General features: G+C 36.7%; 3 protein-coding genes across 4 annotated transcripts; 1 reads left to right on the top strand and 2 right to left on the bottom strand.

Annotated features, from left to right (window-relative positions):
• Window positions 1-1,040: 1,040 nt before the first annotated feature.
• LOC113040146 (mucosa-associated lymphoid tissue lymphoma translocation protein 1 homolog) lies at window positions 1,041-9,295 on the bottom strand. 2 transcript variants are annotated; one of them, XM_026198427.1, is made up of 17 exons: window positions 9,020-9,295; window positions 7,769-7,923; window positions 7,508-7,674; window positions 7,248-7,378; window positions 7,019-7,169; window positions 6,752-6,939; window positions 6,570-6,666; window positions 6,237-6,290; window positions 6,121-6,162; window positions 5,828-6,031; window positions 5,519-5,696; window positions 5,360-5,434; window positions 5,157-5,284; window positions 4,828-4,977; window positions 4,562-4,719; window positions 4,226-4,363; window positions 1,041-2,183 (listed from the first exon to the last, which is right to left on the bottom strand). In XM_026198427.1, the coding sequence occupies exons 2-17, from the start codon at window positions 7,903-7,905 to the stop codon at window positions 1,734-1,736; spliced, it is 2,448 nt and encodes an 815-aa protein (XP_026054212.1). In that variant the 5' UTR covers window positions 7,906-7,923; window positions 9,020-9,295; the 3' UTR covers window positions 1,041-1,733. The 2 variants fall into 2 exon arrangements, with proteins under 2 accessions (XP_026054212.1, XP_026054213.1); XM_026198428.1 differs by having other exon boundaries at window positions 1,043-2,183; window positions 6,246-6,290.
• A 271-nt stretch (window positions 9,296-9,566) lies between these two features.
• LOC113040147 (39S ribosomal protein L54, mitochondrial-like) lies at window positions 9,567-11,597 on the bottom strand. The gene is made up of 3 exons (XM_026198429.1): window positions 11,398-11,597; window positions 11,047-11,203; window positions 9,567-9,981 (listed from the first exon to the last, which is right to left on the bottom strand). Exons 1-3 carry the CDS (start codon window positions 11,519-11,521, stop codon window positions 9,849-9,851), a joined length of 414 nt encoding a protein of 137 aa, XP_026054214.1. The 5' UTR covers window positions 11,522-11,597; the 3' UTR covers window positions 9,567-9,848.
• Window positions 11,598-12,531: 934 nt separating this feature from the next.
• On the top strand, window positions 12,532-13,908 carry fam32a (family with sequence similarity 32 member A). Its single transcript, XM_026198426.1, has 4 exons — window positions 12,532-12,686; window positions 12,848-12,986; window positions 13,165-13,218; window positions 13,314-13,908. Exons 1-4 carry the CDS (start codon window positions 12,619-12,621, stop codon window positions 13,380-13,382), a joined length of 330 nt encoding a protein of 109 aa, XP_026054211.1. The 5' UTR covers window positions 12,532-12,618; the 3' UTR covers window positions 13,383-13,908.
• Window positions 13,909-14,622: the final 714 nt, after the last annotated feature.

The following is a 14,622-nucleotide window of genomic DNA, read 5'->3' as shown; positions in this document are numbered from 1 at the left end:
TATGCTTAAACGATTTTTTTCTTATGAAATGGTTTAATATCTGGTGGAATGACTCAGTCCCAACAACTGAGTCCTTGGCCATCTTCAAGAATCGGCTAAAACACATCTGTTCCATCTTTTTTGACCCTCTACCTCCAATTCTACTTAAAAAAATCCTGGCACTCTATTTACTAACTGCTTGTTTTCTTTAAAAAGTAAACTAACACTAGGGTTTCTAATCTTTATGCAGTCAATTTGATTTATTTTTACTTATTATACAATTAACAAAAGCAAAAAAGGCCTCTTCCACTAGCTCTATTTTTTCTATTATATACGTTTTCTTTTTATTTATAAAATAATAGCAATTGTTTTAGCACTTGCATATCTTTGCTCTTTTGCTCATTTTGATTGCTTCCATTGTCCTTATTTGTAAGTCCCTTTGGATAAAATAATCTGAAATGACATATATTTCTTGTGGCCAAGAGTTAAATATTTTTATAATTATGCAAGCATTTGCTATATTTTGCAAATAAACACCTGACCATACAGTTTTGAGTTTATGACTGTATATATATGCCTATGTCAGGACTGCATTTTCATAATAATAATAAATGTTTTTTGAACAGCAAATCAGCATATTAGAATAATTTATGAAGGATCATTGACACTGAAGACTTAAATAATGATGCTAAAAAAAACCCGCTTTGAAATCACAGGAATAAATAACATTTTAAAATATATTCAAATTGAAAACAGTTATTTTTAAATAGTACAAATATTTCACAATATTGCTGGTTTGCTGTATTTTGGATCAAAATAATGCAGGTTTGGTGAGCAGAAGAGACTTCTTTAAAAAACATGAAAGATCTTACTGTTCAAAAACTTTTGACTGCTCGTATGTATATATATATATATATATATATATATAAAACAATACATATTATTACATTCTCACAAATTATGTTGTGGCCATGAAAAACTAAGTGAACCGAACATATCACCTCCTAGGCACTGCATGGATCAACAACCCTGTTGATCTTGAAACAATATTCCATGCAACCAATCAGAATTGAGAGATAAGTTTACAGGAAATGTCAGTTTTAGCCGCAGAGTTAGGTGCTTTGTACACCCTTGTTATTCAACTATCATTTCCCTCTGATTTTAGAGATAAATTATGGGTAGGGTTTGGTTAAGGGTTAGAAGAAGGTTAGGTTTATCACAAACAAACCAGACTTGAAAGTAGATTAGCGTTTGTGAACTTGAAAAACATGTATTGACGTCTTCCAGAATTTGATACAAGGTACCTTCTGATGTTCATTCACGTTTATTTCATGCTATAACTTGTAAAGAGGAAGAGATGATCAGTTCACATGCTGCTTGAACTGAGGAGCTACAGCGATCTGTCACGATACATTAAAGAGCCACAAAAAATATTTATTGTTTGAATTGCTTAAAAATGTACAAAATTTGAAAGTGAAGACTTTGTTTCATACCCAAAGTAACTTGCTCTGTCTTGTCTGTCGGCATGTTGTCAGTTTCCTATTCGCTCTGCAATATATTTTTCACTGAGTGAGAACACTTGTGGCATGAGAGCAGTCTTGCAACAGTGATGAAGGAGGTGGGTCTTTGCGAAGGGTCAGTTACATTACATTCACAAGCTTCTGTAACATGGCAGGTCGGGTGGAATATAACAAAACCATACTTTAACATATACACTGTAACATACAAGACGCACAGCTTTGAACACTTTCTTGCTAAAGCGAATTTGGTAAGTTGCTAAATTGAAATTGAAGTTCCTGAGAAGAGGCGCTAGGCAAACTCTTGATGGCGGGAGGCTCTTCGGATTCAAAGAACTCAGGACATATGGTTTCCTCTGGTTCATTCTTAAAACTAGAGAGTGTGGGTGATTCCATGGATCCCTGATAGTAGGACCAGCATGTAGATGCAGATCCGATGGAGGAAGGGCTTGAGTCGGGTAGGCTAGCTCTGAAGCTTTCACTGAAGGATGGAGACTCCATTATACTGGACATTTGAAGGTCACAGGAGGACCCTGAGAGATTTGTAGGACTCTGAGAGAGTCGTGGCTCGTGGAGGTTGAGTTTGGACACTAAAGGTTTGCCTACACTAACCCTTTGCTCTTCCAAGAGCTCCTCATCCAGATTAGTGTACTTGTAGTGTAGACACACAGTAAATGAGAGCTCTTTCTGTGAGGGGAAAATCAGAAAGATATGCCTTATCATACACATATAAAACATTAGATATACAGGGGTTTGACAAAATAGTGTGAACACCCATTATTAATCAAATTTGTGTAGGCCACAGTGAAAAAAAAAAACAAAGATTGTCATTATCCTGTATTTAACTTTTCATCTTCTATATTCTCTATTTTGTAAATCAGTTTACAGGTAGTGTAAACTTCCAAAGAGAACAAATTATGGACGCTTGTTGAACATTAGCATCTATAACCTTAAAAGCCCATTTTTTATGACTATGACTGCGAACACAAAGTATGGCATGACATCTTCAGCTAAATTAGAGCAGTGGACAAACTGAGGGTGAATAATATGGGTCGTTGAACACTAAGAAGAACTGTGCCCACCAGTGATGTGGGTAACGCGTTACAAAGTAACGCGTTAGAGTACTCTAATTACTTTTTTCCTGAAATGTGTAACTTAACGCGTTAGTTTCGTGCGTAAGTAATCAGTAACTTCGTTATTTTTTTTAAAAAGTAATCCGTTATTTTAAGGAAAGGAAAATCCCGACTGCAGCCTGCTTTTTGTCAGACAGTAGTCCTAGGTCTACTGTGCCACCTGTGGATGTATCAGCGGAGCCGAAGCTCTGTGATCGTAAAGTCAATGGCTGTGATGCGTCTGTGCCCTGCGCCTGACCATGTGTGTGTGTGTTTTTTTTTTTTCGAACTCCCGGCAAGATAGCAGAGAGGACAGCGTTTGGTTTATGGAAGTACGCACATTATTTTCAATGTGTCAACGAAAAAGAAAAGAACATAACGGTAAAATGCACACTCTGCTTTGGTGAAAAGCTTCTGTCGACCGCCAAAAATTCTACCTCAAATTTAACGCTACGTTTTAGTCACTACTTTGAAGAGTAAATGTAAGAGGACTGCGTTAAAGCGAATTTAGGCTTGTGACTGTGAGTGACACTTTAATAATAATTAGTTCAGCTATTAAGCGATTTGTCATTTGCCTGTGTGGCAGTGAAGGATTTAATTCGGTCGGTTTGTTATCATTTTTGTTTGACAGGCAGCTGTTAATTTCTGTTAGATCGTTGGCTGGCTGGTTGTTCATCATTTCTAAATGGATTTAAATCTGCAAGCCTGTTTAAGGTTGTGTTTACAAGTAAGCATACTTGTACTTTGATAACTGCATTATTTAAAGTTAAAGAAAAATCAGGAGTTTTCTTGTGGTGCTCATAATATACAGTAGCCTAGGCTACCCGGGCTGGGTAACGTTAGGTGCGAATTTTTATTAATAATATGTTCTGTGATAATAAATAAATAAAACGCAATGTGGAATAGCCGATTGCTGACTGTCTTTCCTGTTATTGTTATCCTGCAGTGTTAATTTAGTCGGATGACTGACGTTATTCATTGTCGGGAGTCACGACTTCTAGGTGCATTTATAGGGGCCGGGGGCTGTGTCTGTCATGTGTGAGCCGCTGCAAACGGCTTTTAATTTTTGGTAACGCATGAGTACTCTAACGCGTTACTTTTATGAATAGGTAACGCTGTATCATAACTGATTACTTTTAATTGATGGTAACGTTGTAACCTAACTAACTACTTTCCAAAGTAACTATACCCAACACTGGTGCCCACACAACACATAACTACTGTTACAACCTTAAAGTACGTTTCCACAAAAACCAACCACACAGAACTTCACAAAGCCAACATCCATGATATCGCTGCAACTGTTAAAGTTATAATCAGAGACACCAATTTTAAAATGTCAAAATGATGGTATTAAACCTGGAAAGTTGGAGCACCAAGATGAACTATAACATACGCTCCGGCCAGACAAATCACCTGACATGAATATTGGTGAAAAGCAGATTCCCTTCTTTAAATTTTCTGAAGAGAATATTCAGAAGTTTTATCAATCCATTTTAAGTAGGTTGGAAACTGTATTAAAGGCCAAATGGTGGTAAAACACCTAAAGGAAATAAAATGTCCCTGGTGTTCCCTTATTTTGACCAATCCCTGTATTATATTGTGTGCATATTGTACCTTGAGTCTTTGCAGGGCGCTAATACGAGTAAAGAGCCGAGGTTGTTCCGGAGGCAGTAGATCATCCATGGACAGTAGTAAGCTGCCAGCCTCGCGAAGACTCTCCTGATTGCTGTGCTTCAGGTCTACTTCAGGACCCTAAAATTATATCATTGTGAAAATTGTAAACAAAGCTTCTTTGCCTACATGTTTGACAATCAACCAAAGATACACCAAACTGAAGCAATTGAAGCAGAGTAGTAGACCATGGAAATTCATTCATAGGACAGCAATTATTGATGCATCTAAGGACTGACTCAACACATTCTTTGCCGGTCTACAAGAAATTCAGTTTACCTCTGTAAAGTCAGAGAGCTGAGCAGAACAAGAAACAATGTCTTTAGGTGTCTCCAATATCCGAGTGTAGATTATCATGATGTTGGAGAACTCTGCAGCGAAACCTAGCTGTACCCTGACACCACATTCAAACCGAAGACAGCGGCTCTCTGGGATGACTGGAACAGTTTACACAAAATCATCATGTTTATCATCATTTTATCTACAGCCAAAGTTATTTGCATAAGGATCTAAACTAAAGGGGTTTTATTTTAAACAGCTCCCACCATGTGCGATGGCCCACTGTAAGTTTCGCGTGGACGCTGTGACTTGGCATGCTGGAGCCTGAATGCTGTCTGTCAGGGCACGACGCTCCGAGAGATTACTGCGCAGCTCTAGAGCCTGCCGACCACGAGTGATTTCACACCTTCCCATGTCTGAAATGGACAGTGACTCTGTAAAACTGTGTGGTCATGCTTAGTGTCATCAGTTTTTTGCTAAGAAGCCTATGGCAAAGATGTGGCTTAACAGTCATAGCACATTTTGTAAAAAATGTTGTCTGAAAAGTAGTTCAAACTAAATACCAACGATGATTTGAACATCTTTAACCCCAAACCTTCTGCTACTTTGTCAAGTATGACCGAGACCTTCTCTGGCTCCATCAGTCTTTTCTTAAGGAAGCTCATGAAGATTCCATTGGAGAGATCGTCTTTATTTACTTCAAATGCTTCGGCATCAACACACCTGAATCCAGAATGTGACAATTAAAAGCGCAATTTCTAGAAGTCAATACTATTATTGTCATTGCTTTAGACTTACGTTGCATAACCGAACACTATGTTCGCGGTCACTCTCAAGGGGCCAGGTTGTGGGATGCTCTCGTCATTTGGGTTTCTGAATGAACACGACAGAAGTCAGTTTCAAGTAAATTCTTATGCACAATATTGCAGAACTGATACAGTTATCAATCAACCACACCGTTTCCGACACATGTCCAATAGAAAGACGTTAAGTCCCGTCTGGCGCTCTTGCATGCGATGTAACACGTCCTGCACCCAGAGGCAGTGCTTGAAGGTATAAGAGGCTGGAGCATCAATAGGTACCATGAAACTGTTCCCATAGTTCTCATAGCCATGGCCAGCAAAGTACAACAGCCCTTGAAATGGTGGACATGGATGAAATGATCCAAATGTATTTCATAAACAAACAATCAAGAAGTGTAGAACTTAGTAACTGGCCCAATCTTCCATCGTTTCAAAAATCCAAATGGTGCATCAAGGAACTAACCATAAACGCCTCGATCCAACAGAAGCAGGAACTCAGTAACAGCACTTTGCATCTCCTGCCAGTTGAGGTTTAGCAGAGAGACGACTTTAAAGTCTAATTGGCGTAGAAGGTTTGTCAACTCGTGCACATCCGCCATGGGAGCTCTCAGTTGCTGGTGATGCAGGTAGTTCATGTTCCCAATAAGCAATGCTACCTTATCAGTGGCTGTACATTTGTGAAACAACAAGATTAAGATTTCAGATCCTTTACAAGAAATGCCGAGAGTCACCAACACACTTCTGCTTATCACTTACCAAAACAATCACCCATTTGCCTTGGACCCGCATCAGACGCACCTGTAAAATATAAGATGAATGTGAGTGACAAGAAATTATCAGCAGATGTGTTGAAATCATACGGTTAAACACATCTTGCTGACCTAGTTTTGGTGCTTCCCATGAAACATCAGGGAAGGAACCAGGACCTGAGTGAAAACAGACCATGCTATAACAAAAAATCTTTGTTCGATTTGTTTCACTTTTTTTCAGGTTTTTAAATCTTCTCTTAAAACTGACTTTTTTCGTTAGCTTTGAATTCATTGTGATATCATGAAACTGTTTTTTTATTTTTTTTATCTGGTGTATTGTTCAGCACTTTGGTCAGACCTGCTTGCTGTTTTTAAATGTGCTATATAAATAAATACAAACTTGAAACTTGAAACTTAAGGGAACAGTTTTGAATAATTTCGTCTCAAACACCTTACCAATGTTTACTTGAACCTGATCACTCCATGCTTCATGATAGAGGTTGTAAACCTTGCAAGAATATATACCTCTATCCGCTGTGGTTATGCATGGAATCTGTGGACAAGCCCATACAGATGCTTAAGTAAGTAAATTCAAGTGAATTACTCTATGCATTCAACTGTGAGCCTTTCGTGAGTACCTCTAAGATGCTTCTAGTACAGTTTGGCATTGGCTGTTTGTTTAAATACCATTGGAACTGGGGAGGCGGGTTGGCCCGAGCAGCACATTCGAGATAGAGAGCGTCTCCCTCCACCAACTCTTGAGGCCTAGGTTGCTGAGTTATATACAACCCACTACCCGACGAAGGGAAGTAGCCACTATTGGAACCTGCAATTGACGTAATTGATCAGTAATAAAGGAAATCGGATTCATTTCAGACTCAGCTTAAAGTGAAATCTTCACATGCCTGCACTTGCGCCTCCAGACTTTGCCACACGTACATGGACCCAGTTGGAGAAGACGTACTTGTCCCCAGAACTTACACGGCAGATGTAGTGGCCCTGTTGAGCTGAACTAACAGAATTCAGCACCAACTCTGGGCCATTGCCTCCTGGCACCTACCGAGAACATAAAGAACCAGACTAAGGATAATATTTCAAATCAGCAGGTTCAGTTGCAAATTGAGTGCACCAGACCTCATCTTTGCCTTTGAACCACTGGTAGGTGAGCTCCACGGGTCCAACTGCTCTGCAACTCAGAACCACGGGACTTCCCTCGGGTACCCGTTGACTCTGTGGTTGCTTTGTGAAATCAATCTGCTCCATCACTACCCAACAACACAAACAACACCAGGGTGATATGACTTAACCTCTTCGGCCTTTGGCTTACCAGACTAAATCATTAACCACAAAGGCACACAACAGTGAGGATGGAAGAACAGTTGGAGATTAGCTACCATGTGTAGTGAGATATCCAGCAGCCTCTCTGTGGTCGATTTTCTTCAAGCACTGAAGCAGGAAAGCCAAGGTACACCCTCTGTCTGATAGAAGGGCAAGCAGGGATCGGCCAGGACTGCCATTTGGGCTTAGCACTTTGAGTGAGACGTCAGTCAGCTCTTTCTCACTACAAAGAAGTAGGTTATATCACTGTGAACTGGTCATAACCATGCACAATATTGGTTAGTTATTCCACATAATTCAGGCTGTAACAGACCTACCTATAGCAGAACTGTGGATGCTCGGCCACTGCCTTTGCCAGCCGTTTCCAACCACCCTCTGGATTGTCTAACATGTAACCAAGTCTGTTTAGCACTGCCTCGCTCAGGGTTTCTACACCCAAATTCTTGTCCTCCATAACTTAGTAAATGATTATCTGAGAAATAAATGAGAAGAGGTTTATTCAAATTTTTCTTCAGACGTGAATGTTTTTCAGTTTTTAGGATTTAGTTTTAAGCATTGATGTAATTTCTACGATAGGTATCAGTGTTCACGATTTTTCAAAATAAACTAGAAATTAACTTCCAAAACTAAACGTTTACAAAACTATGAATTTCCTTACAAATATGTTTTTGCCCAAACCCTATCACAAAAGGGGAAGACATGATTAATGTCTAGCCTCTCAAACAATATCACATAATATCAAAACAAGAACTAAAACAAAAAAAAAAAAACCTACTCCATACTGGTATTTTTTGGTGAGGACTTAAATAGGGAAATGTGTAGGTGGTAGGCTATAATTGTCCAAAAAGAAAAAATCCCATTTAAATGCTACAATTCTTGAATGTTTTGTCCATCAAATAAAAAATTGGCAATAATAATAAAAATTAGATCTTAATCTCGACATTCTTGGAGTAATCCAAATTTGAAAGACAATGCTATTAAAATGTTTTACTTCAATGTAATTTTTTTTAGCACGAACATAAAAATTACATGTATGTACATATGAACATGGGGTTTCAATCTAGATTTGTGAAATGCTTCTCTTTTCTATAATCTAAGAATTATTTTAACAACACACACACACACACACACACATATATATATATATATATATATATATATAAACACACACACGCGTACATTTTAAAATTATATTTAAAAAACACATTAACACCAAAAAATCTCAATACGTGTTTTATATTAACGCTAACTTGTGCCTGTATTAAAAGAACCCAACATAGGCTGTAGTAAAATGAAAATGAGGAACCGAATGCACCCTTTATTTTTCTATATACGACACATTTGTCAATGCTATAACAAATGTAATTTTAAATAACCAACCACGCGGGTAATTAATTAAAAGTTTTAGTTCTCCATCACATCATAGACATCACGATTAAAAAATCTCGTTATAAATTATTGACTTTAGATCCTAGATCTAGGTCCGATTTCATTTCATAAAACGAAATACATAAAATAAAAAGCTCCTAAATATTTCATCGACAAACGGTACACAAAAGCACACTTACCTGTTATACGGTAATTTAAACACCAGGAAGTGAGTTTACCCCGGTTTTTTAACACTTAAGACTGTCAAGCGACCGCAGCACAAATACTGTTATTTAAAAAGAATCGCTCACTGCACACAGCACGCATTCAACAATAAATCAAATCAATCGGAAAGACGCTAAATATCAGTTTAACTTATTATTTATCAGTTACTGCGAACAACGATTAACAAAATCAGTATGGTAAACATCCGTAGCAGCTCTCGTTCAGTCAGTAGTTCCTCTTTCTGTGATGTATTTGCATGCACACCCCACACAGCGAGCAGCACGAGCTTTTTACTTTCATCTTCTCTCGACCTATAGCAGCAAACCATCATCATATACATGAGAAGCTCCTGCTGAAGGGATGTGACCGGTCACCTCACACAACTTCCACAAAATATACATACACAGATACATTCATCTAGTTAACAATTAGACTCTTTAACAATTTCTCTTTGCCATTTCCAAGTTTATCATGACTATAAAAAAAATGCCTTTTTTTTTTTACATTTTGCATTAGAGTTTTTATTTTTCACGCGACAGAATTGAGAACAGAAACACAACGAGGTTAACAGTAATGCAAAGAATGACAACAAAAATACAAGCACTTGATCCTCAGACACAGTAGATCCAACACAACCAGCAAAACTGAAAAAGTTCACTTGTTTTTGTCAGCATGGATTTGTTCGTTACACTGGAAGAGTCCCCTCTGAAGAGAAACACATCTCAAGCTGTGCCTCAGGTGATGTCCGCTGTGAATGCTGGGAAAGCAAAGGCTCTCAAAGACGCAGGATTCTGTCCAAACCCTCTACATCTTTTTGCCTTTATGCAGTTTATTATGTCTCCAAATATGCTCCTTCCTTAAAAGCTTCCAGTATTCCCGACTGTCTGGTTCCAATTCGTTGAGTTTTTTGGGGGGACCGAGGTCCAACTGAAACAACCTGAAACAACAAGAGAAGAAAATCATCTGAATTGATTAGATATACACTTGCAATTGTGATGGGGAAATCTGATTTGTGACAACAACAAATAAATAAGGTAGCATGAAAAATGTAATTTTTTTTTTTTTTGGTAACACTATTTCACCGTTACATCTATAAGTTGATTATTAGCATGTATATTACTATAATATTAACAATGTATTAGTGCTAATTAATCACATATTAATGCCTTATTCTACATGCCTAATCTTACCCAATACCTAAACTTAACAACTACCTTACTAACTATTAAATTATGCAGAAAAAAAAAGATTTATTGAGAGAAAAATCATAGTAATTCATAATAAACAACTAATAGATGTAACTGTAAAATAAAATGCCCCCCCCAAAAAATAAATAAATAAATAATAATAATAAAAAAAACTAATAATCACAATTTAATTTTTAATTGGTGGTAACAAAAAAAAATTAATTAATTAACAAATTTAAGATGTTCACTCAGAATTTACAGGAAAATAAAGTGAAAATAGCTAAATGTAAACTCAGAATTCAGAGGAAAAAAAGCTAAGAATTTGAACATATTTTTTTTCCGTGGAGGAAACATGCTTCCATAAATCAATGCATATATACAAGCACCAACTAGGCCTGCACGATAATGACACAAATCATAATTGTCGTTTATTCCCTTGAAATTGTTATTGTGGTTATTAATTACAATTATCACAATTGAATGATGTTTATACCATTGTTTGATGGAACCGCATGCTGTACTTTTATAGGAAAATAAATAAACTGAAAAACCTTAAGTGCTTTTAAGTGTATTAAGCCTCAAATGTCAAAAATGCATCAGATTGGTTTCTTCTTTAAGTTATATATAAAAAAATAAAAAAGTCAGATTTGAATGGCATTATAATGTTATACTAAAGCAATGGAAAAACCCTTAAAATAACATAACATATCTTAAGCATGCAGAATAACCGTCTATCCATAATTTTAATTGTGATTAGAAATTTAGAGATGAATTGTGCAGCCCTAGCACAAAGTAAAATACACCATCGATCATACCATTCTGGGTATTCCTCCCTGGGTTTAATAAGAGGGTCCTCGCCTTGTTTGAAGATGTTGACTCCAACTGCATGTGTACAAAGTCTCACTGGATCCTTACAGACTTCTGGACCCTTAAAAACTTCCTTCACCATTCCTTTGCCTTTGCCTTTGGTGACTAAGAAAGGCAAGAATAATATTTGACAAAATAAAATAGCCATTCAAATATTTTATAATGTGAAATTTATTATATAAAACAATAACACAAATAATCGTAATGTTTTGAAAGTTGGACCTACAAGGTCAGAAGCTGCAGGGTAATGTAGACACTGTATGTATACAAATACAAAATTCATACACGGCACACCTTACCTGGTTTCTTACTAGCATAATTACGGGACTGAATCCGTAGAGTGTTAACAAAAAGCTCGTTATAAGCATTAAAAACAGGCAAGTTTATCCTCTTAAAACAATGAAGTACACTACAGTAAGCCATCGTGCCTCCTCGGACCTTCCACCATGCTTGTCTCAACTACTTCTTCTTCAGGTTTTAAGGGCAGCTTGAATCCTAAAAGTTGCATTACTGCCATCTTCTGGAATTATATCACTCCTACACCGATGAAAACCTCAAATCCTCTTTATTTTTAAGGAAGCAGAACAGATATTTTCTTCCTTCCTTGACTTTTTCCACCACATTGTAATATGTCCTTTTGTCCTCTTTCCCAAACAATACTCTTCATTGTCTTGTCTCGACAGCTTTATGTTTGTGTCTATAGTTTTTTATTTAATGGCTTGTTTGGTTAATATATCAACTCTCTCATTTCCCATTATTCATTTATGTGCACGAATCCACATTAATACAGCCTCTTCGCTGTTCTGCTTTATTCTCAATTAAGTAACCATCATTTCATAGAGCATTGGACGTAAAGCTGCAGTGCGCATGCGCACTTAAGCACACGTTGACTCGAACCAAGCAGGACTCTAAAATAAACAGGAATTAATACGGCTTTTTAGGCTGATGATGGGATAGTGTGGAAAAGAGGAAGAAACGTATCTTTTAATTTGGATAGAATTAAAAAAGCAACAGGGATAGTGGAAAGACTAGTGTCTTTAGAAGGGGGTTCAAATTTTCATTATCCAAAACATATTACCAGACATTTATATCATTCATATCATAACATACGTAGAAGGGAACAAGTCATTTTATCACATATACGAACAGGACATTCAAATCTTAACCAAACACTATACATTATAGGCGAACACTAGAATCATTGGAGCATGTTATGATGATATGATGATCAGCATATGAAAGAGAAACGCATCAACTTAAAGATAAATCACAATCCTTAGGAGTTAAATAATTTTCTTTAAGCAGTATTCTGAACGATGGTCCAAATGCAAAGTGCAATCATGAGATTTCTTAAGAATTGTGGAATAATGAACAGAATATAAGATTTAGATGGGATACGGTACAGTCTCTTCACACTTCATCAGTAGATGGCGGTATGTTCATATGAAGTTAGTTTGCAACCGGAAGAAACATCGTCTGTTCGTACGAAGCTGCTGGTTGCTAGAGAGGAGCTAGCTAACATGTCGGAGTACAAATCGGTTCAAAAAGGCTCTTTAAAACTTAAAGGGGTCTCTTTAGCAAGTAAAAAGTATGTATTTGTTACCCTTAATGCTTACCTAGCTGTATATTTTCAGCTGTGTTGTGCCTTCACGATAGCCGTCAGCTGTTATGCTAGCTTTGTGTTGTTGTGCGTGTTGTGTGTACGTTATGTGTATGACTAGAATTTACGATTGTTGTTTTTTTCCATAGGAAAAAGAAGAAGGAAAAGGAACGGAAACGTTTAGAGGAGCAGGTTTTGGCCACTCAAGACGAAGAAGGTACGCCGAAAGTTTATGTTGACAAAAGGACCCCAGCACAGATGGCATTCGACAAATTACAAGAGAAAAGGGTGTGTATGATTCATTATTTTATATTATATGAGACAAGTAGTTAATTGATTTGTTTTATGATCATTTCAAAATGCTGAGCAATGGAATTACGTAATTTTTTCTCATTTAAGCCTTTTCACTGACAGAAATTGTGGTTTGACTTGCAATATATATTCTCTCTTTGTATCCTTTTAACAGCAAATGGAAAGAATCTTAAAGAAGGCCTCCAAAACACATAAGAGAAGAGTTGAGGTGAGGCTGTCACTACTAACGTCCACCTTCATATTTTAGGTACCCTGTGGTTTTTGTGTGTGTGGGTGAATAACCAGATTTTTTGTGTGTTACAGGATTTCAACAGACACCTGGACGCATTGACAGAGCATTACGACATTCCCAAAGTCAGCTGGACCAAATAAATATCAATGGATTTTCAACTGGGTGCTTTTAGAGTCCAGAGCGATTTCTTTCTTTTTTTTTCTCCCCCATTTTAATTTCCCCTTTGGGATGTAGTAAAAAATATTCCATGTACATTGGAATTTTGTTTTTTAAATAGTCTATTTTAGATTTTGATTGGGTTTTGTTTATTGTCAGGCTTGACCCCCAAATAAAGAGTCAAGTCTTTTATTTGGTGCATGTAGTCTTGGCCTGAAAACATGTTTTGAAATATTGTAACAGTAGACTGCTGGTTTAGATGTAACTTGTTTCATATGCTTCCACTGGCCTCAGTACTTTATTTTATTTGCCCTATAACAGCTCAAGAATTTAGATTCTCTCTTTTTGCTTGACCATTCTGAAGTCATGGATGTCTTGTTAATTTTATTTTATTTTTATTTTGTATTCAACACCTATGATAACTTTAAATTCTCCTGCCCCTATGTGAGTCAAGTGTAAATAACCTGGTTCTTGTCTTGTCTGTGAAATAAAGCTTGATAAACCAGTTAATGGTCTGGTGTAAGTCTAGTTTCATCCGTTTGAGATCGTTAGCCAAAGTAAAATCATGTCTGTCTTGTAAAAATAATGAAAGGGGAAATTCATCCAGTTATTACATCAAGATTGGATTATTGCAATTAATTAGTGCTGCCAAACGATTAAATAAATAATCAAAAAAATTCTGAAATTAATCAGGATTAATACCCCTAATTTTAACATTTTAAATAAACTTTTACAATGCAATAATTTCATATTAAATATTTGAATAAATGTACAAACAACATAAAGACTAATTATTTTTAATATTTGTTTAATGGCATCTTTTTTTCTTTTCTTTTTTTTATGACTGAAGGCCAGTAAGGCTGATACCAATACTAGATGTCTATAAAACAGTCCCCTCCCACGCTAATATTTAGCCATTGACTAAAGCCATTCAACATTACAGCATAACAAAGTTATCTATTTTAACATTTAGAGTTAGACTCGTTTTAAAAATGACTTAAGTTCTCAGTTCCAAAGAAACCATACAGACTTTCACCAGAGACATGCAAAAGCAAAAAATTTGCATTGTATGGGGGTTTATCAGAGCAAACCGCATGGCATGTGTGAGGGTACCAGTGACGTGAGATTATTTTGGCATTGTACAGAGATGACGAATGAGAAGTCCATGGTTATTAGATCAAGACAACGCTAGGTCTCATTGTGCATGTGTGCTACAACAGCATG

The sequence above is a fragment of the Carassius auratus genome, chromosome 22, assembly GCF_003368295.1.
Source record: "Carassius auratus strain Wakin chromosome 22, ASM336829v1, whole genome shotgun sequence".
Lineage (NCBI taxonomy): Eukaryota > Metazoa > Chordata > Actinopteri > Cypriniformes > Cyprinidae > Carassius > Carassius auratus.
Note: the sequence above shows the minus strand (reverse complement) of the source record. Positions and strands in the feature narration are given on the sequence as shown.